The sequence below is a fragment of the Lithobates pipiens genome, unplaced genomic scaffold, assembly GCF_037356315.1.
Source record: "Lithobates pipiens isolate NorthernLeopardFrog02 unplaced genomic scaffold, aLitPip1_a1.2 Scaffold_16, whole genome shotgun sequence".
Lineage (NCBI taxonomy): Eukaryota > Metazoa > Chordata > Amphibia > Anura > Ranidae > Lithobates > Lithobates pipiens.
This window is the reverse complement of record NW_027507748.1, coordinates 362,945,540-362,969,822: the sequence shown is the minus strand read 5'-3', so window position 1 is coordinate 362,969,822 and position 24,283 is coordinate 362,945,540. Positions and strand designations below refer to the sequence as shown.

Below are 24,283 nucleotides of genomic sequence, written 5' to 3'. Positions count from 1 at the left end.
AGAAGGCATCTAACCACGAAGGTAAGTATCCCGGCAGTCTTGGAGTTTTTACAAGACTGCGCGGATAAAGGACTCAGTTTTTTTTTTTTTAGAGCAACCCCTGGCATTGGACCCGCTAGTTAGCAGGTTCTTCATGTCCTTTAAGAGGTTAGCCAGAATTAAACCTGTTCCATTTAAAATTTTACCAAAATGGGACCTGTCAGTTGTACTACAGGGATGGATAAAGTTTGTTCGCTAGAAGGGGAGCCCTCCTTTTAAAATGGGTCACGCTCAAGACAGTCTTCTTAGTGGCTGTATCCACAGCTAGACGCATTAGCAAGCTTCAGGCGCTTTCCATTAAAGAGGCTTTTTTGCTAATTTTTGAGGATAGGCTGGTGCTACACACAGACCCAGGATTTTTGCTCAAAGTGGTGACAAAATTCCATAGAACCCAGGAAATTTTGCTTTCGTTCTGTGGGTCCCCTACCAATCCAAAGGAAGTAGAATTCCACCAACTGAATGTGAGAGCCTGTGTCTTACAGTATCTGGAGATGTCGAAAAGCATTAGGAAATCAAATGCACTATTTTACATGCGGGTAAAAAATTGGGGTCCCAAGCTTCAAAAACCGGTAACTCTGTTTCTAGGAGTCGTACAGGACAGCGGGGATTCCATCCCTATATGCTGTTATGATGTTGGATGAGTGTTTGTGTTGTTTCAGAAGCTGTTCCGGGGAAGTTCTCGGTTAAAGACTGAGGGAGAAGGGACAGGTGCCGACCTTTACAGGTCTGATGATGTTTCCTGCCTCGGGAGATGGCGCCTAATCTCTCTAGTGCTGTCCTGGACGACTCCTAGAAACAGTTACCGGTAAGTCGAAGAGCTCTTTCACATGGGGTGGATCCGTGATCATCCACCCCATGGATATCCGCTTGCTCAGCGGGGATCGCTCCGTCGATTCCCCGCTGAGCAGGAAGATGACAGGTCAGTCTCTCCACTCTGTGCAGGGACGGACCTGTCAGAGCGCCGCTCTCCCCTATGGGAGATTGGGTGACGACAGACCGCAGAGTCCTTCATCCGATCCTCAGACGGATGGGAAAGTAGGTTTTTCCTACGTCACACTTTTTCAGATTGGAGAGGGTCGGATGTCAGGGGACATGTCACCACTGCCATCCGACGTGCCATAGAGGTCTATGGAGCATCCGTTCAGGTCCACCTGTCAGTTTTTCAGGCGGACCTGAACAGATCGGCTGTGTGAAAGAGTCCTAACTCTGTGTTTTTTATTTTTTATTGTCTTGCTACATTTACCTAAAATTGTCCTGAGGGGTGCTATACAGGTCTAAATGAGTGGAACCCCTATTAAAAGGGACTGTCAGAAACCATGAACCAGACCGAGACAGAAGTACAATTAAACTTTACAGTGGAAGTAAACTCCCCTATCGTGTTCAGCCAAGGAAGATGCCATCTTTGCCTCTGTTAAATCTTCAACTGCTATGGTGCTGCACATGTGATTCGTTATGACACCAGCCTTTGGATGGTTTGATAGTTTGGCTGAGCTCACAGCCAATGTGCAGTTAGCATTCCTGGCATGCCTTTTTTTTTTTTTTTTTTTTTTTTTTCTTAACTGTTTAAATCGATGGGTTTACTTCCACTTTAGGCTGGGTTCACACTGCTGCGGGGGGAGATCCGGATGTGATTCGCACCGCAAATCACATCCGATCTCCGTAGCGATGCGAGTTCAGCCATACAGATAGTATGGCTGAATTCGCATCGCTCCCGCAGCAAACTTGCACGGGACCCTTTTTTTGGTCCGCAACAGAATCGGATCGCATGGGGGTTCACACCATGCTATCTGATTCCTGTGCGAGTCGGCAGATCGCACTGCGATATGCGGACGGATCTGGGGGTGTCATTAACATATCATTGACACTCCCAGCCGTCCGCATAGGGCAGTGTGAACTGCCGGCGGGAGTCATGAGATGCGGGAAAACGCCGCGGATTCGCGGCGTTCCCGCATCGCAGCGGTGTGAACCCGGCCTTAAGTAGGCAGGTCAGATGAGCAGGATCAGGAACAGCTCAGTAACTGTGGAGAGAGATGAGAACTGGCAATTAGATTACAGCTGAGCAGCCAGGTAAGGGAAGGGAGGGCTAAGCCAGCCCTGACAGGGATCCGGTCTTTCTGTCTTTGAAGGTTTAACTATGCTGCCCGCCATCATGGGGTGACATTTGGATCTGTCTGTTTACAGCAGTATCCTGCAGCGAGGAAAAGGTAGGAGAAAGCATAGGAACCCGCAAAGTCCACCTATGACTTTCTTGTAATATAATAATGTTGTAATGCCTTTAACTCCCTTAGAGGGAGTAAGAATGTGTGTATATACCCTGTTGATTCTGTGCTCAAGTGTGTGCCCTAGCAGCCGGAGGGGGGCTGTCCCCCCCCCCCCCCCCAAATGGGGAAAGTGAGTGCAGGGGGTACAGGTACGTGACCCAGTACATTGGTAATTGTTATATACTGTGATAAATGCTAAAAGCTGTTGAGTATCCCCTTCCCCCGTCCGTCCGCCCCTCGTGGAGTGTGGGGGTGGCATTTTTTAGTAAGGAAACCTTTACTTGCAATAGATTTGTAAAGCACTTCCTTCAGAAGGGAGACACCTCCTTCTGGCTGTGTCACAAAGCCGTTTCGCGCGTGCACAAAAGGCTAAAATAATTCATTGAGGAAGGAGAATGAGGGTCGGGCAAGGGACGTGGCTTAACGACGGCGCCGTGTGCGGACATGGCGTTTTATAGAAAGCGCACTGCAATCAGGTTCACACCTCAGGGGCTTAAAAGCCAATGCTCTGAGAACAGTTGTCTACTGGAGCAGCTGAAGTAAGGCTGCCAGAGGACACGGGAACGCTGGAGCACATAAGTGGGTTTACACAGGCATTTTCAGTACAGGAAAATACATCGTTTAGCATTCGTTTTTTTTTTTTTTCTGTGCTGTTAGTGGTTTTTCCTGCTTTTGTCAGCAAATAGAACAGTTCTTAGAGTACCGCTGCTTTGTGCTTAGCACTATGGCTTCTAAGGCACCCAAGGTTCCACCCCAGGCGCTGGGAACTCCAGCCATGCCTCCACACTGTCATTCTCTCCGGAGATGGGGACTGATTGGGTGGTGCAACTGCTTCTCACACTTCAGCCCCTGTATACGTGACTGAAGATGCATTTTCTTCTGCCCTGCAAGGCTAAAAAGGAAGATTAGCAGCTTTAATCGCATCCTCCATCCAAGGTAATGGAAAGTGTGCTAGATCCCTCTCTCCCACTCCAAACCCTTTATCAAGGAAACAGTCAGGACAAGATGAGGTGTTGCTTTCAGATGATCGAGAGGAAAAGCAAGCCGATTATTCCTCTGCTGAGCAAACAGCTGATGAATCAGCTTCACAATCTGAGGTACAAACCCTTACAGAAATGGTTCGTTCCACCTTCATGCTACCTCTAACAGTTAGATGATGGTCTGGTTTCTTCTTTGGGTTCTTTGAAACCTTCGCATGCGTTTCCAGTCCATGCATTACCAGAAAAGCTTATTTACACTGAATGAGACCATCAGGATAAGCATTTTCTCCCTTCAAAGAGCTTCTCAGTTCTCTATCCCATGTAGGCTAAATTCACAAAGAGGTGGAATGTTCCAGCAGTTGATGCTGCGATTTTTCAGTGTAAATAAAAGTCTTACTTGTCCAGTAGACAAAGCACAAATGCTTAAAGATCCAACAGATAAAAAGTTGGAATTCCTGTTAAGATCCTCTTTTTTTTTAGCAGGGGGTCCTTACTCAGCCTGCAGTTGCAGCAAGTTATATCCTTAAAGGACCAATTTACAGATGCTCTTAAAGAGTTCCCTGCACACAGGCCCGTCAATTGGCAGAGTTACCAAAAGCATTATGTTTTGCCATAGATCCTATGAAAGATTCTATTCACCAGGCGTCATGCCTTGTGCTAGTACATATGCGTAGGACCCTTTGGTCAAAGGATTGGTCTGCCAAAGCACCTTCTTTAAAAAAAAAAAAAAAAAAAAAAAACTTCTGACTAGTTTCCCTTTTTCATGGGGAGCAATGATTTGGAGAAATGCATCCAGACGATTTCTAGTGGAAAGGGTACTCTTTTGCCAGTCAGTCAAAAGTATAAACATCCTTTACAGAAACTGACCTTTTTCTCCTGCACCAGGTTTTTATTGTCTCAGGGGGTAATCATACAGATTACCATAGAGCAAGGTTTGGGGTTTTATTCACACTGGTTTACAGTACCGAAACCAAATGGGGATGTCGGACCCATTCTAGATCTAAGGAATCTAAATCTGTTCCTGGAGATCCGTTCCTTTCGTATGGAGTCAATCAAGTCAGTCGTTTCCATCCTAAAAGGAAAATAACTTATGGCATCCATTGACATCAGAGATGCATAGCTGCATGTCACCAGAAATTTCTGCAATTCGAAGTTAAACAGCACTTTCAGTTTTTATCTTTGCCCTTCGGCTAGCCACAGCACCACGGGTGTTCACAAAAGTACTGGTATACCTAGATGATCTATTGTTAATAGACCAGTCAGTGGCTCGTTTGGAGCAAACTGTATACATTACTACCAGTTACCTGGAAAGTCTGGGTTGGATTCTCAACCTAGAGAAATCTTCCTTTTAAAACTGCTAAGAAAGCTAGAGTAATTGGGCCTGACCATAGATGCACCCCAGAAAAGGGTGTTTTTTCCTCTGGCAAAGATCAGCTCCGTACAAGAGCTGGTATAGATGGTCAGGTCAAAAAGAGATCCCTCAATTGCCTTTGAAAACCTGGACTTCCAGGTTAAGGAATTGTCCTGTCTGGATCCAATCTGACAATGCCATGGCTGTGGCCTATATCAATCGCCAAGGGGGGCATCAAGAGTCTCTCAGCTCAGAGAGAGATGAACCATATTCTAACTTGGGCAGAAAAGAATGTCCCATGCCTATCAGCAGTTTTTATCCCTCTAGAATTGGCAGGCAGACTACTTAAGTCACCAGCAATTACCATATTTATCAGTGTATAACACGCACATCCTCCCAGAATCTGCGGATATTTATGCCACTTCCCACGGGTCCCCCGCTGTCTCTGGGATCTGTGTGTTTCCCAGCAGACAGCGGGGGACCCGTGGGAAGTGGCATAAATATCCGCTGATTCTGGGAGGATGTGCGTGTTATACACTGATAAATATGGTAATTGCTGGTGACTTAAGTAGTCTGCCTGCCAATTCTAGAGGGATAAAAACTGCTGATAGGCATGGGACATTCTTTTCTGCCCAAGTGAGCCGCAAGGCTCCACTTCCTGATTCCCATACCCAAGATGGCGGCGGCAGCACCCGAGAGACGATCGAGAGATCGGCTTCGGGTGCCGACATCGCGGGCGCACTGGGCGGATAAGTGTCCTTATTTTAAAAGTCAGCAGCTGCAGTATTTTGTAGCTGCTGGCTTTAAAAAAAAAAAAAAAAAAAAAAAAAAAAACGGCGGAACTCCCGCTTTAAGTAAGTAAGGCTGCTTTTTATTACAGCTTGCCTGTAAAATCCTTTTTCTGGGAGGTAAGCTGTAATAAAAATCCTATTTTCTCCAAGTGTCTTCCAGGACAGTCCATGATACCTAGGGCTCCCCCTACCAGGACAGGAAACACATTTACCCCTACCAGATAAAAGGGATGTCCTACGGTTCTTGAGAAGACTAACATGGGGCCTGGAGGACCGCCCTTTTTATCTGGTGGGGGTATCGTGTTTCCTGTCCTGGTAGGAGGAGCCCTAGGTCTCATGGGCTGCCCTGGAATACGCTCAGAAAAGGAGTTACCAGTAAGTCTAAAGCCTCATACACACGATAGGACTTTGTACAAACTTTCCCTTGGATTTTTGTACAAAGGGCGTCGGCCCTGAACTTGTAGTGCATACACACAGCAGGACTTTTTCAGCCAACTTTCACCAAATCACGTGGTTTTTCTGCTCTTTACCGCCACCTTTGGTCAACTTCTGTATTGTTGTCTGATCTTTTGCATTGGTTCTGAGCATGCCCGTTTGTACTTTGTACAAAAGTCCTATGGTTTTCTGTACACACGATCAGACTTTGCTCCATAGGACTTTTGTTGCCAGAAAGTTTGTCCGTTCGCACAGCCAACAAAAGTCCGATGAAAACCAAAAAAGTTTGTCCGATGGAGCGTACACACAGTCGGATGTTGCTCCAAAACAGCTAATTTGCATGTTTGTTGTCAAAAAGTCTGATCGTGTGTATGGGCCTTTACTCAGCTTTTTGTTGGGTCTTCACCGTAGAAGTCTATTACCCTGCATCTGAAGGATCAGGCTTCTGCTCTAGGCCTTGGATCATTTAGAGCACCTACAGTTGCAAAGACCTTTCCACTGGGCCTACTATTTGATTTGTTCCTTTATGCCAGGGGTCTTCAAACATTCTAAGCAAAGGGCCAGTTTACTATCCTTCAAATGTTAGGGGGGGGCTGAGATGTGGTCAGTGATGAGAGCTCAGCAATTGCCATATCTGCATTTCTTGATTTAGTTTTTTTTTTTGTTTTCTTTCAGCTCTTTAAGCGCCGCAATGTGGAAATGTTTTCTGAAGACCCATCCATGTTTGATGGTCCGTTAATGGATCCCTATGTTAGCTCAACCAATGTTGGGGTAAGTGCAGAAGAGACGGCATATGAGTCTTCCTACAGCATGATAACATATAGATGCAGCATGTGGTGTGTGGGTTGTCGTGGTGTTTTTATTTTATTTATTTTTTTATGGTATGTGTGCTTTTACAGGATGGAGTTATTACCCGTGAGATGGTTGGGTTGCTGCTTTCTGATGATCCTGACCTGCAGTTGGCCACAACACAAAAATTCCGAAAGCTGCTGTCTAAAGGTATGAAATCTTGTGAGTATATATGCCATTGAGCGGGCATCTGATCAAATTAATGTTCTAGTACGTTGAATGTTGTTAAAATGCAGTTTTTGCCTCTAGAGTAAGTCACGTTGGCACTGTTCCAAATGCTTAGTTCTTGATTACTTTGCATTTCAGAGCCAAACCCCCCAATCGATGAGGTGATCAATGCTCCTGGAGTAGTTGAACGGTTTGTAGATTTCCTTAAAAGAAGTGACAACTACACACTACAGGTGAGTGTATTGCTCTGGATTCAGAGGTAGCTTCTGGAGAGGATTTACTATTGGTATATACAGTAAGTACAACACTGAGTTTCTTATATTTATAGTTTGAAGCTGCCTGGGCCCTGACAAACATTGCATCTGGCACTTCACAACAAACCAAAATAGTGATAGAAGCAGGAGCCGTGCCAATCTTTATCCAGCTGCTAAACTCCGACTATGAAGATGTGCAGGAACAGGTTGGAATAAAAAACTATAAATGTTTTATTACCTATTTGTGCGTTTTTTTTTTTTTTTTTTTGTTGCTTCTCATTCAATGTATGCCATTTGTCTTTTTCTTCTCCTTACCTGTTTTCCTGTGGATTCCTTTAGGCTGTGTGGGCACTAGGGAACATTGCAGGTGACAGTTCTGTGTGTCGAGACTATGTGCTTAGCTGCAACATCCTTCCTCCTCTACTTAAGTGAGTACAAATTAATGCATAGAGCAAAATGGGTCTCCCTATTTAAAGATTAAAAAAAAAAAAAAAACACACAACCTGATGCAATTGGGCTTGTGCAAGAATTTTTGTTTTTATAGGTTAAAGTAAACTAAACCTGGCCTAGAAATTAACTTGGATAACAATGCTGAAGTTTGCCTGCAAGTATTTGTATTGAGCCCCTTGAATTTCAGGCCTGATCTATACATAGAACCTTGGCTTCTCTATAGCGGGGTCCATAACCTGTAGATCGCAGACAGGTGATTGGTATATCGCAGTCTGGGTTTGCTAACCCACCATTCCAAAGCATCAAACTGAGTGCAATGTAGAGGGACTACTTGTAAAGTTGGAGCTGTAGTAGAGGGCAAGAGCCGCATAAGCTGATGCCTCTTCTGTAGTGTTGGCTCCTGTTCCCTGTGGAGTGATGCCAACTGCACTCCACCTCTTATCCTGGCTAGTGGTCTCCACAGAGCTGCCAGCAACAGGAAAAAGATCTTCAGGTGAGTGTGAAAAAATTGGGCATAATAGTATAGGACTGATGTGCTGCAGTTTACCCACAACGCAGGTGCAGTGCAGTGTGTTTAGCCATAGACTTCTATTATATCCTACGGGTTTGGTGCACTTTCTGAAAGTGGCTCATTCACAAGTGCAGCAGGCACTGCTGCTCTGCTCAAAAAAGCTTTCCGAATGTGTTTTGACAGATGGTGAGGAGGCGATATGTTGCCTCCTCGCCACCAGATTTAAACTCTTGATTGTTGTGCAATGCACGGGATTGCGACACAGTAGTACAGCAATTTAGAGGTTTAAATCAGGTGTGAGGTGGCAACACTGCCCGGTGATCTTTGCCTTCTCCCATGTAATGCAGGTAGATCTCCACCTCCTTTTTAAGGTTGCCTATCCCTACTCTAGAGTAAGCTTTTCCCCTTCTGTTGCTAAGCCCTATTGATGTTAGTCCTATGCTTCAGCCTCTACTATGTACTGAGGTTTTTATAGTTGTTTGGTAAGGGCTCAGTGGAGGCGGGGTGCTTAACTATCAATCTTGAAGATTAATGTAGTTATCGTAATTTAGAAGTGCCTGTGCACCTAGAACACGCTTGTTAAAGTGAGATCAATTGACCTGTGAGACTGCCAGATCATTCATGGAAGTAAATTATCCTTTAATGCTTGTGGCCAGCTTAACACTAGTATTTAAATGCACCACTTCAGTTTGTTACCTTTTTAGTCATCCGTAGGCCAGATAAATATAGACAAGATAAATCTAATTATGAAAGATTTATTTTTGGGTATTTACATTTTTTTTTTTTTTTTTTTTTTTTTTTTTACTTCGTGTCTAACTTTTCACCAAAGTGGTTGAAAGGACCCCTGCTGCCTTATGGTCCAATATTTATTCCAATGCTGTCTGCAATGGACCTGCTGAAGGGCCTGACACTATATCAGCCTGGAATTTAGTTCCCTGCCTGAATTCCCGTTGTTCTTGGAGTGTTTCTTTTGAGCATGGTCTCCTTCTTTGTTCTTTCCTAGGAGGATTTAATCAATGTCATACTGGGTTTTATGATCTTGATTGCATTGGCCAAAAACATATACTTTCTTATTCATACAGAACGTGGGCAACATATTCATATATCATGTGTTGTAGGCAGAGGGCATCTGCCCTGTAACCCTACCCCACGCTAAATCCTCCGTTTTGTGCTGGAGTCTGAAGTGATGGAGCTCTTCTCCCAAGGGAAATCTGCTTCACTAGTTCATCTTCCCAAGTCTCTGCAGGACAGCTTATGGGAGAGGTGACTCCCCCCCCCACCTAGAACAGGAAACACATGATCCAAATCAATATAAAAGGCTTGTACTAAACCCCAGACCTTCAGTATGTGTTTCCTCCAGCCAGACAGGGTCACAGGATTTTTTTTTTTTTTTTTTTTTTCAAGACCTTCGTGCTAGGGGGCAGAGGCCTCCCAGGTGCAATACTCCCTTAATGGGGACAGTGAACCTGGGGTGTTTCTGTGGCTTGGACTCTTAGTTTTTATATTTCTGTGAATAATGTGTTTCCTGATCAAAGTGGGGGGGGGGGGGAGTCTTTTTCTCTTTTTTTATTTTTTTTATTTTTTATTTTTTCCCTTCTTTTTTTTTTCTCCGTTAACAGGTAATAACTGTTTTTTCTTTTTAATTCTGCAGTCAACACCTCACTGAAGCCATGTATTCAGATTGGTAAAACCTTGAAAGGCTGTACCTAGACCCCTTGCTGTGGGGTACAGTCTGTAATGACTGCTCTGAGCGCTGGACCCTGCATGGACACTCGCCTTGGCACTTTGTGCAATGCATTGTCATAGTTGAAGGCTTCCTTTGGGGGTATGCTCACCATGACAAAGCCTGTACTTTTTATATACAGGCCAGTGCCGTGGATAGAAAAGACAGGATCACCTGTATCTGTTACTGTAAAAGCAGGGCTATGTTAGGAATGTATTCAACAGTTCAAACTTGGCGCTTGCATTCAAACCACTCAGAGCTCAGTTTAGGTGCCAGACCAGGTGTTACAACATTATACCACTGGTCAGAAACCCACATATTTATTCCAAGCGCTAAAGCCAGAGTCCCATAGGTACATGTGGATAAAATCATTAAACAATTCTCCCAGGCTGCTGTCACTGATGCACTTGGAGTAGTGGTAAACAGTTTGTCCAATCAGAACAGCGCTCAGGGCTCTCAGTGCAAGTAATCAGTTTTGTGATATTCACCAGTCGTTTAGAGAGTTAATGTTGGATGTAACAAGAGACTTTCTGGTGAATGATCAGGTAATGTAATTTATTCCAAGACTTGAAAGCCACAGGACAATATAAAATTGGTGAAAGAAAAAGGGGGGGGGGGGGGGAAGGAAGCAGTACCCAATGCCACTGTTTTCGGGCTTTGAGATCTCGGCCCTCGTTGATACCTCACCACTGGCCTCCCCATCGGAGTGTGAGATCTCATCAAAGCCTGGAAACAGTGGCATTGGCTACTGTTTGCTTTTATTTTCTTTCATTGATTTCATATTGTCCTGTCCTGACCATTGGGTAATATCAATGACTACTTGCACTGAGAGCCCTGAGCGCTGTTCCGATTGTCCAAACTGTCTTATACCACTGGTTGCACACTGTAATGCTACTTTACAAGACACTCCCTCCCATCCTTTCACCATGAGGATTTGTTACAGGATGTCTACACATGGGTTACCAAGTACTACTTTTCCACACGCCTACCCCATTTCCTGTCCTCTGCTGTAAGCACCCCCAGGGGAAACCGCTCACTTGTAGCTTTGGTGAGAACCAGGCAAACTGGGGCCAGTTTAAAATTGCAGATAAATATTTGCTCTGCCAAAGTCCCTCACAACTCTTGGCTTCAGAATGACTGTGCATCCCTTGCACCAAAACAGACCATTTTCTTGTACCAGCTCACTGCACAAATTTTGGCAATGGTGTACCTAACGGAACTTGAACGCATGCATGGGAGTGACGTCATCGCAGCCAGTGATCAAGACCTGGAAGCTGGCTGCCCAAAGATGTTAGCAGCCAGTGGTGAGTTCTGAGGCTGGTGTATCGCTTGATTCTAGGCGAGTATAGTTCCGCTTTAAGGGATGTGCAGGTGGACAATGCCACCAGTATGCATATATCAACTCTCAAAGAGGCACAAGGAGTCTGGCTGCCTTGAATGGGAGCACAAACTGTCTAGCAATCCATATCCCAGGGGTGGACATTTTGTCAGACAGATTATCTCGGCTGTTACCACTTGGACCAAGGGGAATGGTCTTCTCACTATGTATTTAATCTGATATGGCAAAGATGAGGGATTCCAGATTTCGACTCCAGAGGCTAGGATGTCCACAAAAATTGACCTCTGTTGCCAGAATCGGACATACTCTAGCCCTGCCTTCAGATGCCCTAATATTCCACTGGTCTCAGTTCAGACATCATTTTTGGACTTCCCTTCAGTGGGAATTCGGCCTCGTCTGCTGCACAAAATAAAGGAATAGGAGAGAGGCAAGGATTCTAAATGCACCAAACTAGCCCCGGGGGAACCTGGTACACAGACATACTAAGACTTCTAGCAGAAAAAAAGTCTCTTCCCAGCAAGCCATATCTGTGTTCCATCCACCGCACAGCTGGTCCAAACAAACTGTCCTCTTCCTGTCCCCCTCAGGACTAAGATCAAGCCGGTTTGAGTGATGCTCAGCCATTCACAAGGAGCTTTGTATTCCATGAATCTCATGAATCAGTTGGAGATCATGACATTATCCGCACACCTCTATGCCTCCAGAGTTTTGTATTAATTTTATAGGATGCAAATCTCCCTGTGAGTGGATGAGCAGTACTCAACCTGATTCTATTTTGCTCCCAGGAGTGTGACTGGAAGTTCCCATCCAATTGCCAGAAGACAGAGACTTGTACAACAACCCCAGTTCCTGCATCTGTTGGTGAAGGTAAAAGTTTGTTTGAACCAGCTTGGTCCAAACAAACTATTTTAAACTTCATTAAAAGCTGGAGATCAGCTTTAACTTCCAAATTCAAGCCACGCATCAAGTTCAATGCAAACCTTGTGCTTCCAAGTCTCCCAAACACACAGATAAACCCTCCTCTTCTGCATGAAGGGACACCCCCACTTCAAAGTGGGGGGGGGGGCATGTATTTTATCCCTTTTGTAATCCTCTGGACAGTCAACATCTGATACCTGTCAAAGATCAAAGGATTTGGGATTTTAAAGAGTAAGTAAGCCCTGATGGGTTTACTTGCTCTTTGTCTCCCTGCTAAGGTAAAGCGTGATGGACGACTATGCATCGCATAGTCGCCCATTATGTGTCGGTTGCCTGACACAGGAGCCAGCGATGTCACCGCTGTAGCATGGAGTGTCCATCTTCTGGGTATTGCTTCTCCGACCATTCGCAGCGCCGGAGCAGCAATGACGTCACTCCCGTGCATGTGCACGGGAGCAGCCACTAATGGCATATCGCAGTTAGCAGCGGTACGCTCAATGCGCCTGCGCCCTGCTGTCTACGGCGCATGCGCCATAGACAGCGGTGCCTTTCTTTTTGTAAATATTTCCTAAACAGTGTAGGTTTAGGAGATATTTCTTGGACCTACAGGTAAGCCTTAATCTAGGCTTCCTGCAGGTCAAAGTGGTTTGTAAGGGTTTACAACCACTTTAACCACTTGCTTACTGGGCACTTAAACCCCCCTCATGCCCAGACCAATTTTCAGCTTTCAGCGCTGATGCACTTTGAATGACAATTGCGCAGGCATACAACACTGTACCCAAATGAAATTTTTATCATTTTTTTTTCCCCACAAATAGAGCTTTCTTTTGGTGGTATTTAATTACAGCTGGGAGTTTTTTATTTTTTGCTAAAAATGCAAAAAAAAATAAAAAATCATGTTTAATAGTTTGTTATAAAATTTTGCAAACAGGTCATTTTTCTCCTTCATTGAAGTGCGCTGATGAGGCGGCACTGATGGGCTGCACTGATGGGCAAAGATGGCACTGCTAAGATGGCACGGATGGGTGGCGCTAAGGGGCACTGATAGGTACCACTTATAGATGGGATTGATGGGTGGCTCTGATAGGTGGCACTGATGGGCACAGATATGTGGCACTGGGGTGCAGCACCTTTGTTGAGGCAGATTGTGGGCACTGCTGGGTGGCACTGTGGGCACTGCTGGGTGGCACTGACGGGGGGGGGGGGGATACTGGCAGGGGGCAGGTGGGCACTGGCAGGGCTGGCCGTGATCGGGACTGATGTCCCGATCACGGCCGCCGGTGATCGGCTCTTTTTTTTTTTTTCTCCTCGCGCTGTCAGCGTGAGGAGGAATAATAGCCGATTACCGGCTCCACTGTATCACATGATCAGCTGTCATTGGCTGACAGCTGATCACGTGATGAGGGGTCGGGATCGACCCCTTGCTCGGATCAGTGATCAGGCGAGTCTCATAGACTCGCCGATCACAGAGCGCGCCCCTCAGGGGGCGCGCAGGCCGCTCGTGCACGGGACGACGTCAATAGACGTAGTCCTGGCAAAGGAGATCCACGCTGTAGCCATCATTCGGCTATAGCGAGGGTCTCAAGTGGTTAAAGGTGACAAGATATGACACAAATAGAAAAATATATACAAATGTATCTAGAGATCATTAAAAAAAACAATGTAAAGACATAAAAATGTCCAATATGATCATACAATACATGAGCAGGTGCAGACTGATTAAAGCTCTAATAAATTTGTATATCCTTCCTTCCTTCCTTCCTTCCTTCCTTCCTTCCTTCCTTCCTTCCTTCCTTCCTTCCTTCCTTCCTTCCTTCCTTCCTTCCTTCCTTCCTTCCTTCCTTCCTTCCTTCCTTTCTTCTCTTCCTTCCTTCCTTCCTTCCTTCCTTCCTTTCTTCTCTTCCTTCCTTTCTTCTCTTCCTTCCTTCCTTCCTTTCTTCTCTTCCTTTTTTATTTCTTTCTTCTCTTCCTTTTTTATTTCTTTCTTCTCTTCCTTTTTTATTTCTTTCTTCTCTTCCTTTTTTATTTCTTTCTTCTCTTCCTTTTTTATTTCTTCTTTCTTTTCTTTTCTTCTCACCTTTTTAAAATCCCAAACCCTTTGATCATTGTGGTGCTAAATGATTTTCAGATGCCCAGCAAAAATCTTTCTCTCTGATACCTAGTTTCGGGAGGTGGCCTCTAGGGCTACAAGGTCGAATTCCACTATCGACCTCTGTTCATATCAAGCATCCTACCTATGAGCTTGGCAGATTTCAATGCAGCCCTTTGCAAGACTTCTGGAACAAGGGGTCATTGCCCCAGTACTGGTGGCAGAATGGATCTTGGGGTTGTACTCCAGCCTGTTCACTGTCACAAAACTGAAAGGGGCATATGCCCCAGCTTGGATTTTAAAGCGCTGAAGGTTTTTTCATTTTGGGCCTGGAAATTCTGCTTGGAATAAACCTGATCTGTTATAGCTTCTCCATGGGTAGGCTTTCTGGTCTCTGGACAGCAAGGATGTGTACCCACATATCCCCGTTTTTCCCCAGTTGTCTTCCAGGACACCCCTTGAGAGCTCCTCCCATTGCCACAGGAAACGTGTTGTCATTCAGGTTAAAAGGCGGCCTCTCTGGCCCATGGTCAGTCCCTGCATCGGAGGAACATGTTCCTGAGGGACCAGGAAAGAACTACATCTCTCAGCGGCTGCCTGAAGGGAGAGGAGAACAGACAGGGGGCTGGGTCCTATCCGACCGTGCTCTGCGTCCTTACCATTAATTGTTTTTGCCCAGGTACCGTCCAGCATACAGGAGCAGACCCGTTGCCCCATCCTTCCAGTGCCTGATGAAGACCAGTGGCAGGTTGGTGTAGGCTCCCCCCCCCCCCATGGTGTGGATGTGCAGCGCAGGGCCATGCTGCCTGGCATGGCAGGGACACCCACTTCCATCTCCTGGCTGTTTCAGATGTAGCTGGGCCAGGGACGCCGTAAGCGTAACTTTTTTGGCGGAACGTGGCTATCGCAGCACACCAAGACTTCCTGTTCCGGATCTCCAGGGCGCAAGGAATGGGGGGGAAAACCAGGCCGGGCCTAAAAATTCCAACCAGCTTCCAATACTGGACTAACGGCGGGATCTGGAGCAGAGGAGGGAACTATGGAGGTGAATCCCCAGGACACTTCGATGGAAGCAGGCACCAGTCAAGCACAGGTAGCACAACATGGGGCTTGCCCAACAGCCTGTTTGTAGATCTGGATTGGGAAACCCCATGGATATGGGCCCCTCGCTGTCCCAAAGAGTTTGCAGCAGTGGACTGATGTACAGCACGGGTGTTGGGGGGAGGAATAGCTTGGTAGCCAACACCCCCCTACCAATTTCTGTGTTGCAGGCTAAAGGGACACCCAGGGAGGACAAGTCTGGCTGCAAGAAGTGCCCAAATTGTGGGAACAAGCTTTCTTCAAACTCTAATAGAGCCTTGTGCAGGCAGTGCATTGCAAACCTGCTTAAATCCGAAGCGTACTCGCGCCCCCCCCGTAACGTTTCTCAGCTCTTTTAGGACGAGGTGGCCTCCAACATTTAAATCTCTTGGAGTTGATTTTAGGTGTAAGTATATCAGCCACTACCTGTAGCGCAGCTGCAATTCCCTCTTCCCCAGGCCCTACAACTTCTAGCTCAGGGTAGCCCCGAAGACTCGGGGCGCAGAGCCCAGCTTTAGTTAGGCCTGTATCCTGTGACTCCAACTCTGATCAGGTTGAAGATCAGGTCGTAGCTAACAAAACTACTAAATACAAACTGTCCCTTTTTTAAGTTGATGATTTGAGTGCGGTATATGACACTCTGGAAATTTAATGAAGCAGTTCAATTGTCCAGATGTGATAAAATGTATGAAGCCTTTTTTCGAATTCTCTAAAAAGGGGGATTTCCTTTTGAGGAGAACACAGAAGAATAAAAATCCGAAGCTAGGTCCATCACTGTGTCTAAAGTCTCAAAGCAGTCTGACTTGGCCTTTGAGGACATGGGGCACCTAAAGGAACCAATGAACAGAACAGTCTTGAAAAGGGCTTGGGATGCAGTGATGGCCAAACTAAAGCAGGCACTAGCTACAACATGTGTGGCTAGGAATCTAGCGTTCTGGCTAACACAACTTTAACTCTTTTGAAGGAAATTTTTATGAAGGGTTTTTCATGCGCTCACAGGGTGACACTGAGTACATATGTATTTTTTTTTTTTTGTGTGCCAACGTCCCATTAGGGGAAAAAAAATAGTCTAAATGTTTGGACTTTAAAGGCACACTGGTAAACAAACTAAAGGTAAAAATTTGTTGTTTTATTACAATTTTTTTACGTAGATAAAGGTTTTTTTTTTTTTTTTTTTTTTTTTATATAAAAATAGTACATATCAGTGTATACACTGTATAAAATATTCAAAAAGCTAGTAATTGTAAAGCACCCTGTACACAAATAAATCTGACATCGCATTACATACTATCATCATATTATAACCACAACAGAAGTCGGTAAATAGCGATTTTCCAACAAACGATCTCCAGGTAATAGTGTAGTTTATATAAAGATTTGTGAGTCAGATTATGAATCCGGGTGCAAAACGCTTAGCTAGTTGCTCGACCTGTTTCGTATAAAAGTACGCTTCTTCAGGAGCTTAAGACTCTAGTAAAATATATACAAAAAAACAATCAACACCTCCTAAAAATATAAGTGCACATTAATAACCTATCAGTAAATTAAAATTAGTTCAGAAAAGGAGGAAAATAGAAGGAAAAGGGGAAGGGATGGAGAAGAGGAAGTTTTGGCTAAGCGGCAAGAAGTCTCACCAACAGAGCCCAGACAAGGCAGAGGCAAGAAGCAAAATCACCCAGTTAGCGTGCATATTTGTAGAGACCGGTAATGGAGGTCAATCTGTATTTTATACTCCCTAGTAAAAAAAAAAAAAAGATCTCAAACTAATAAAGAAAATACCTATTGAACAATGCATGTGTATAATATAGCCGAATAGTATATTAATTCGTAGCTATGAAAATCGGCAAAGCAGGCCAGTTTCCATAGGAAACGGAAGCATGTATACATCTAGTAGGCGTATAAAAACAAAACTTTAACTCTGTGTCTCTTTAACTGACGTGGCACTCTTAATAGCAGCCCGGTCAGTCTGGATGAAGACTTGGGGGAGGTGGGGGGAATAGAGAGGGAGACACAGCTTCCAATATGTGCTTGTGCAGTGTCTCCTTTACTGGAGACTTGGATCGTGTATATGCAGCTTGACTTTCGGACGGGAAATGTTCAATGACAGTTCGAAGACAATTGTTGGACTTTCCGTCAACAAATGTTGGCTAGTAGGTTTTCAAATTCTCTGCGGACAAATGTGTTTTGGATTTTCCAAGTGTGTGTGTGTGTACACAAGTCTGTCGGACAAAAGTCCAAAGTACAAACGCGCATGCTCGGAAATGAGCACGAGCCAGAAGTGGTCGGTCTTGAAAACCAGCATTCATAATGGAAAATTAACATTTGTGCCGTGGCAAATTATGAAATCTCCAAATGTAGCGCACAATTCTCCTTTTAATGGAATAATAATTTGGGCAAGTTACCACAACACTATTATCCCCTAGTTTTTAAGATCAAAGATGCAAAACTATGGTGTAAATTTTACATTGTATTTTTTTAATGTAACTGCCTATTCTACTCCCAAACTGTCATTTGATGTAAAACACCTAGCCAAGTAGTTTTTCTTCTTTTTCTTCTTCTTTTTCTTCTTCTTTTTCTTCTTCTTTTTCTTCTTCTTTTTCTTCTTCTTTTTCTTCTTCTTTTTCTTCTTCTTTTTCTTCTTCTTTTTCTTCTTCTTCAAAAAAAAAAAAACATGCTATCTGCCAATAGAACTCAACCAAAAAGTGCATTTTATGCATCCGAAAATATATACCAAATCATTCAACCCCAAAAAAATGTCCAAAGCAGTAACTCTAAGGCCAATAATAAATAAAACATTATCTCCTCCGATTCCGCAACATGTCTGCTTGACAAACGGCTGTTCAGAAATGAAAAAAACTCTAAATGAAAAATGCAAAAATAAAAGCGCGAATCAACACTCGTAAAACTTCTACTAACACAAAATTGGCAGAAAGAGCCCAAAGGCTGGCACTAAAGAACAGCTGAAAAAAAGACCTTTCTTTTCTTACATCAGGGGACACAGCCGTAGTACTTGCGGCGATATAACCCACGTAGTATCAGGTGCTGGACACTGGCACGCCCCTTGAGGCGTGAACTTCCCCTGTATAACCCCTCCCACTACTGGGAGTCCTCAGTTTTTTCGCCAGTGTCTAAGGTGTTGGGCACCTGTAAGGATGTGTGCACTGAGCTCCACGGGCAGTAATTCTTTGAGAGCCAGCCATCCTGACCGGATCCGTTCTGATGTCTCCGTAATGGACTAAATGTTTTTAAAGCTGGGCCCTGGGATCCAGTACTCTTTGGTAGAGAGGCCAATAAAAGTTTAGTGGCAGGGTCTTCTCGCAGGTCCAGGATTGCGGGATTACCTGTGTACCCCTGTTCCTGAAGGTTTCCTTTAAAGGTCTCGGAGCCTACCGTGAAGGGCGAAGATTTTCTATTTTATTTTTTCCTCCTGATGAAACCCTGCTGCGAGGAAAGGTAGAGGAGATTTTCTGCAAGGAATTTCTCCTTCCATGTATTATGTCATGCCTATGTGTCACCACTGGAGGCTGTATGAAGGGGGGTTCTGATCACTTCATGGGCCCCCAGATTGGCGGTTTGACTCCTCGAATGCCAGCTAGCTGCCTCCTTCTTTTTTTTTTTTTCCTTGGGGTGCCCCCCATTTTGGCTGCCCCTGACGACCACCATGATTCAGGCGCTCACACACTTCCCTGTTGATAGAGGAAAGGGGGGCTGTTTTCGTGCGGGGGCGTGGCTAAACGGCGTCAGTCGCCGGGCACACGTGGAGGAAGTAATTTAAGCTGCGCAGAGCTGCAATCTGGTGGTGGAGGGACAAAGAGTGGTTGCTGGTCAGGTTTGGTGACACAAGCATCTCCCTTTGTTAATGTTGTACTGTATAGCTAGGACTAATAGCGGTTATTGTACTGTACTATAACCTAGTGTTACATTCTTTTGCTGGTAGTGCCTCTGCTTTGTACTGTAAGCTATGAGTGGCAAGGGGGCCAGGAACTCCTCTAAGGGTTCTAGGGGGTCACAACAAACGAAGACCTTGTCCAAAAGAATGTCTTCCTCCTGAGAGTGTTGCGGCTGGTCAGATTGAGCTGTCGGGAGAAGCTGTTGTTGCAGTCGCTCAAGACGCTTCAGCCCCTGAGTATGTTACACGTGAAGTGTTGTCCTCTACCATTGCTGGCTTAGAGAAAGAGAGCTTGATGCAATTTTATCCCTCTAGAGCGGGGTTAAACGCAGTGGATCCCCTTCAAGTGCTCAAGATCTTCCTCTGGAGATTCAGGATGCCGGGGATCAGGCAGATCTTCCTAGAGATATGGAAGATACTGGCTTATCCTCTTCTGAGGATCCTTACATGGAAGGAGTATCTCACCGCAAGAGAGCTTGCTTGTGCACACTCTCACTAAATCGGTTCGTTCAACTTTTTTGCTACCTGCAGCGCAGGCTTCTGATGATCCCATCTCTAAGTTGGGATCATTAAAACCTCCTCCAGCTGGGGATGCCTTTCCTATCAATGCGTGGCTAAGAAAGCTTACCGGTATGTACCCAGAGTGGGAGCATCCGGATAAGCAGTTTTATCCTCCTAAGAGATTTGCCAAACTATATGCTATGGAGGAGGATTTCTATAAAAAAATTGGAGATTTTAGTGGTTTATGCAATTACCTCTATAAAGGTGAACGGCTATTCGGAGAAGATTTGGATAAATACTTACAAAAGATTTCCCATGGCAAAAGCTCTCTGTTGCCAGTAAAAAAGAAATTTAGACATCTCATTTAAGTGGGCCTCTTCTCCTGTATCAGGGACATCAGCCTCTAGGCAGTCTCGATGGCCTCAGCCATCATGTTCAAGTGGGAAACCCCAGGGACAGCACCAAGATCAGAAAAGATCTTGGGGAAAAAAGCCCACCAAGCAGAGTACTAAAGCCTCCTTTTATGAAGGGGTGCCCCCGCTCGCTCGGGTGGGGGGAAGGCTCCTGCAGTTTTCAAAGATCTGGCAGGAGCAATGTCGGGACAAATGGGTGGCTTCTGCGGTGCCTCTAGGTTACAAACTAGTTCCGAGTTTTGCTGTCTCCCCAGTTTCTAAGGTCGGAGGTTCCCAAGGACCCAGAAAAGAAGGCTCTCCTCGCACTGGACCTTCTGCTAGCCAAGGCAGTCATATCAGAGGTGCCCTTAGAGGAACAAGGCACAGGTTTTCATTCGATCCTTCCGCATGGAATCAATGTGGGCAGCAGTAGCCATCCTCCAAGGAGGAGAAATTTTGGTTTCAATCGATATCAAGGAGGCCTGTCTTCATGTGCCAATATTTCCCGCTCACCAGTGGTTTCTACGCTTTGAGGTAGAAAACCATCACTTTCAGTTTGTGGCCCTGCCATTCTGTCTAGCAGCAGCTCCTCGAGTATTCTCAAAGATTCAGGCTCCTGCTTTATTCAGATTAAGGGCTCAGGGCCTAATGGTCCTAGCCTATTTGGACGACCTACTCTTAGATCATTCGGTTTCCGGGTTAGACCACGGTCTGGTGACAACGATAAACTACCTGGAATCTCTAGGCTGGGTTCTCAACCTAGAAAAGGCCTCCTTGCGGCCATCAAGGAGAGTACGTTACCTGGGACTAATCATAGATACTAGGCAGGGAAAGGTATTTCTACCACCAAAGAGAATCAGTTCCATTGTAGAACTAATTCATCTCATCAAGGCAAAGAAGAAGCCTTCCATTCGGTTGTGCATGAGATTATTGGGGAAGATGGTGGCCTCCTTCGCAGGCCATCCCTTACGCACAGTTTCATTCAAGATTGCTACAAAGCGCAATCCTGTCAGCCTGGAACAAAAGGGTTCAAGCCTTAGATTTTCTGTTTCGGCTTGCTCCTGAAGTGCGTCAGAGCCTGAATTGGTGACTGATATCCAGCAACTTTCAAAAGGGAAGGACATTTCTACCTTCCACCTGGAAGGTAGTAACCACGGATGCCAGTCTTTTAGGCTGGAAGAGGATTCTGTCCAGGGAAAATTGGTCCATGTTGGAAAGGACCTTGTCTATCAATATTTTGGAAATTCGGGAAATCTGTCTGGCTTTAAGAGCCTGGATGGTCAGACTGAAGGGCTGTCCTGTCGGGATTCAGTCCAACAATGCCACGGCTGTGGCTTGCATCAATCACCCAGAGAGGTGAATCACGTTTTGTCTTGGGCAGAACACAATGTCCCTTGCCTATTGGCAGTGTTCATTCCCGGGATAGAGAATTGGCAGGCGGACTACTTGAGCTGCCAACAACTGTTTCCAGGAGAGTGATCTCTTCACCCCGACATCCTTCTTGCGATATGTCAGAGATGGGGTACTCTGGACGTGGACCTGTTCGCGTCCAGATTCAACAACAAAGTCGACAACTTTGTGTCAAGGACAAGGGATCCGCTAGCTTGCGGAAACAGACGCATTAGTCTTCCCTTGGCATCAGTTTTTCTCTGATCTATGCATTTCCACCAGTTCTGCTACTTCTGCGTCTGCTTTGCAGGATCAGGCAGGAACAGAGAGGTGATTCTCGTGGCCCGGAAGGCCTTGGTTCGCTGAGATCATAAGGATGGCAGTAGGAGTTCCCTGGACTCTGCCATTACGGCCGGACCGTCTTCCAGGGTCCGGTATTGCATCCTACCTTAGACGCTAAATTTGACAGTCTGGCTATTGAGACCCACATCCTAAGGGGTCGTGGGTTATCTCCTTCAGTCATATCTACTTTGATTAATGCCAGGAAGCCAGCTTCCCGGCTCATCTACTATAGAGTCTGGAAGGCATATGTTGCCTGGTGCGGATCCAGGGGTTGGCACTCCAGGAAATATGTTCTAGGTAGAATTCTTGAATTCCTACAGATGGGATTAGAGATGAATCTGGCCTTGAATACCATCAAGGGCCAGATCTTGGCCTTGTCAGTAGTTGTTTTTTTTTTTTTTTTTTTTTCAGCAGCCTTTAGCTTCTCACGCTTTAGTGCGTAGTTTTTTGCAGGGGTAACACTGATCAGTCCTACGATCAAGCCACCCCTAAATCCTTGAGATTTGAACTTGGTTCTGTCAGCTTTACAAAAGCAGCCTTTTGAACCTTTACGGGAAATTCCCTTGGTTCTGTTGACCAGAAAGATGGGCTTTCTGGTTGCTACTTCTGCCAAATGAGTTTCTGAACTGAACTAGAGGCTCTCTTGTAAGGAGCCATATCTGATTATGGATAAGGTGGTTTTACACCCTCATCCTGAATTCCTGCCAAAGGTAGTGACAGGTTTTCACTTAAACCAAGATATTGTTATTCCTTCATTCTTCCCAGAGCCTCAATCTAGGGAAGAGAGGTTGCTACATTCCCTTGATGTTAGGGCGGTCAGACTATATTGAAGAGCGACCGCTCAAGTTCGTAAGACAGATATTTTGCTTGCCGGATGGTCCAAAGAGGACAGGCAGCATCTAGATCCACTATTGCCAAGTGGATTCGTCTGGTCATTGTACAGGCTTATGGAGGAAGGTTCCTCCTTTTCATATTAAGGCACACTCTCTACCAGGGCGATTAGTACCTTCTGGGAGGTGCATCATCAGGCCTCTGCGGCTCAGATCTGTAAAGCCGGGACATGGTCTTCAGTTCCTACATTTTACCAAATCGATGTTAAGGGTCAGGAGGATTCTGCCTTTGGGCGCAGTGTACTGCAGGCTGCAGTATAAGTCCTCTGACTTCCTTTTTTGTTGTGCCCACGCCCCCCCTTCAGTTGCCATTGCTATGGGACATCCCATGCAGTAAGTACTACGGCTCTGTGTCCCCTGATGTAAGAAATGGCTTGCCTGTAAAAATCCTTTTCTTTGATGTACATCAGGGGACACAGAGTTCCCTCCCTTCTCCTTATACACTTTGCTTGGCTACAAACCTGAGGACTCCCAGTAGTGGTAGGGGTTATATGGGGAAAGTTCACACCTTAAGTGCCGTGCCAATGTCCAGCACCTGATACGGCGATTATAACCCACGTAGTAAGTACTACGGCTCTGTGTCCCCTGATGTACATCAAAGAAAAGGATTTTACAGGTAAGCCGTTTTTAAACATCCTATTTTCCCACAAAAAACTTTCGAAGGAAGTTTTTTTTTTTTTTCTTCGTCGTCCTAAAGAGCCCCCAAAAACAAATAAGGAATTCAGACCGAAGAAGCATTGGTTGGGACAAAAAGGAAAGGAAAAGGTATACTTTTTAACTGCCTCAGTCAGAACCCCAAGCCGCAGTGGGAGGAAGACTAAAGGGGTTTCTCCCACAATGGGAGATGACCTCATACAACTTTGTGTTAAGCATTATAAGGAGGGGTTATGCTCTAGAATTTCACAAAGATCCGCCCTCCAAGTTTCTTGTTATAAAACTACCAAGAGACTAGGAGAAAGCCAGTGCCTTACCCTTACTGAATGGGGAAATGGTAGATCGAGATGTATTGGTGCCAGTCCCAGTTCAGGAACGGGGGGGGGGGGGGGGGGGGGCGGGCGGTTTCTCTGCGCACGTGTTTTGTGATAAAGAAGCCATCTGGAAAGTTCAGGCTTATTATGAACCTCCGACCCCTGAACTCATCCATCTGATACAAAAAATTTAGCATGGCATCCATTTATTCAATAAATATTCTGCAGAAAGTTGTTTTCATGGTAACTTTTGGATCTAAAAGATGCCTATCTATATATTTCAATAAAGAGGAAATGTCCAACGTTTCTTTGTCTGGCAATTCAAATCAAAGACCATATTTATCGCTTCCGGTGCAGAGCACTTCCTTTAGGACTGTCATCATCCTTGAGAATTTTCACCAAAGTTCTGGCCAAAGCACTAGTCCCCTTGAGACTCAGTCCATCTCGATTGTGCCATATTTTGGACGATTTACTCATGTCCCACTCTAGAGAAGGAGCTTAGTCGGGATCTGGTATAACACAATTATGCCTACAACATCTGTGGTGGATAATAAATCAAATCAAAAATCCAAACCAAACCCAGCACAAATGTTGGGTTACAACATTCAACCCGGAGATCAGAAGATAGTGCTTCTGGAAGAGAAGATATCCAGGTTGAAACAGGATGTCTTACC

The 24,283-nt window shown here is 45.3% G+C and overlaps 1 protein-coding gene across 3 annotated transcripts in view; it reads left to right on the top strand.

The window, feature by feature from the left end:
- Window positions 1–24,283, top strand: part of KPNA6 (karyopherin subunit alpha 6) — a 95,255-nt gene that overhangs the window by 29,687 nt on the left and 41,285 nt on the right. For 2 of the 3 annotated variants that reach the window (XM_077481985.1, XM_077481982.1), the window contains exons 3-7: window positions 6,533–6,628; window positions 6,757–6,856; window positions 7,013–7,107; window positions 7,203–7,334; window positions 7,468–7,556. In XM_077481985.1, coding sequence (XP_077338111.1) covers window positions 6,533–6,628; window positions 6,757–6,856; window positions 7,013–7,107; window positions 7,203–7,334; window positions 7,468–7,556 — 512 coding nt within the window. Of the gene's footprint in view, window positions 1–706; window positions 845–6,532; window positions 6,629–6,756; window positions 6,857–7,012; window positions 7,108–7,202; window positions 7,335–7,467; window positions 7,557–24,283 lie in introns of those variants that run through there. The other variant, XM_077481984.1, reaches the window with a different exon arrangement.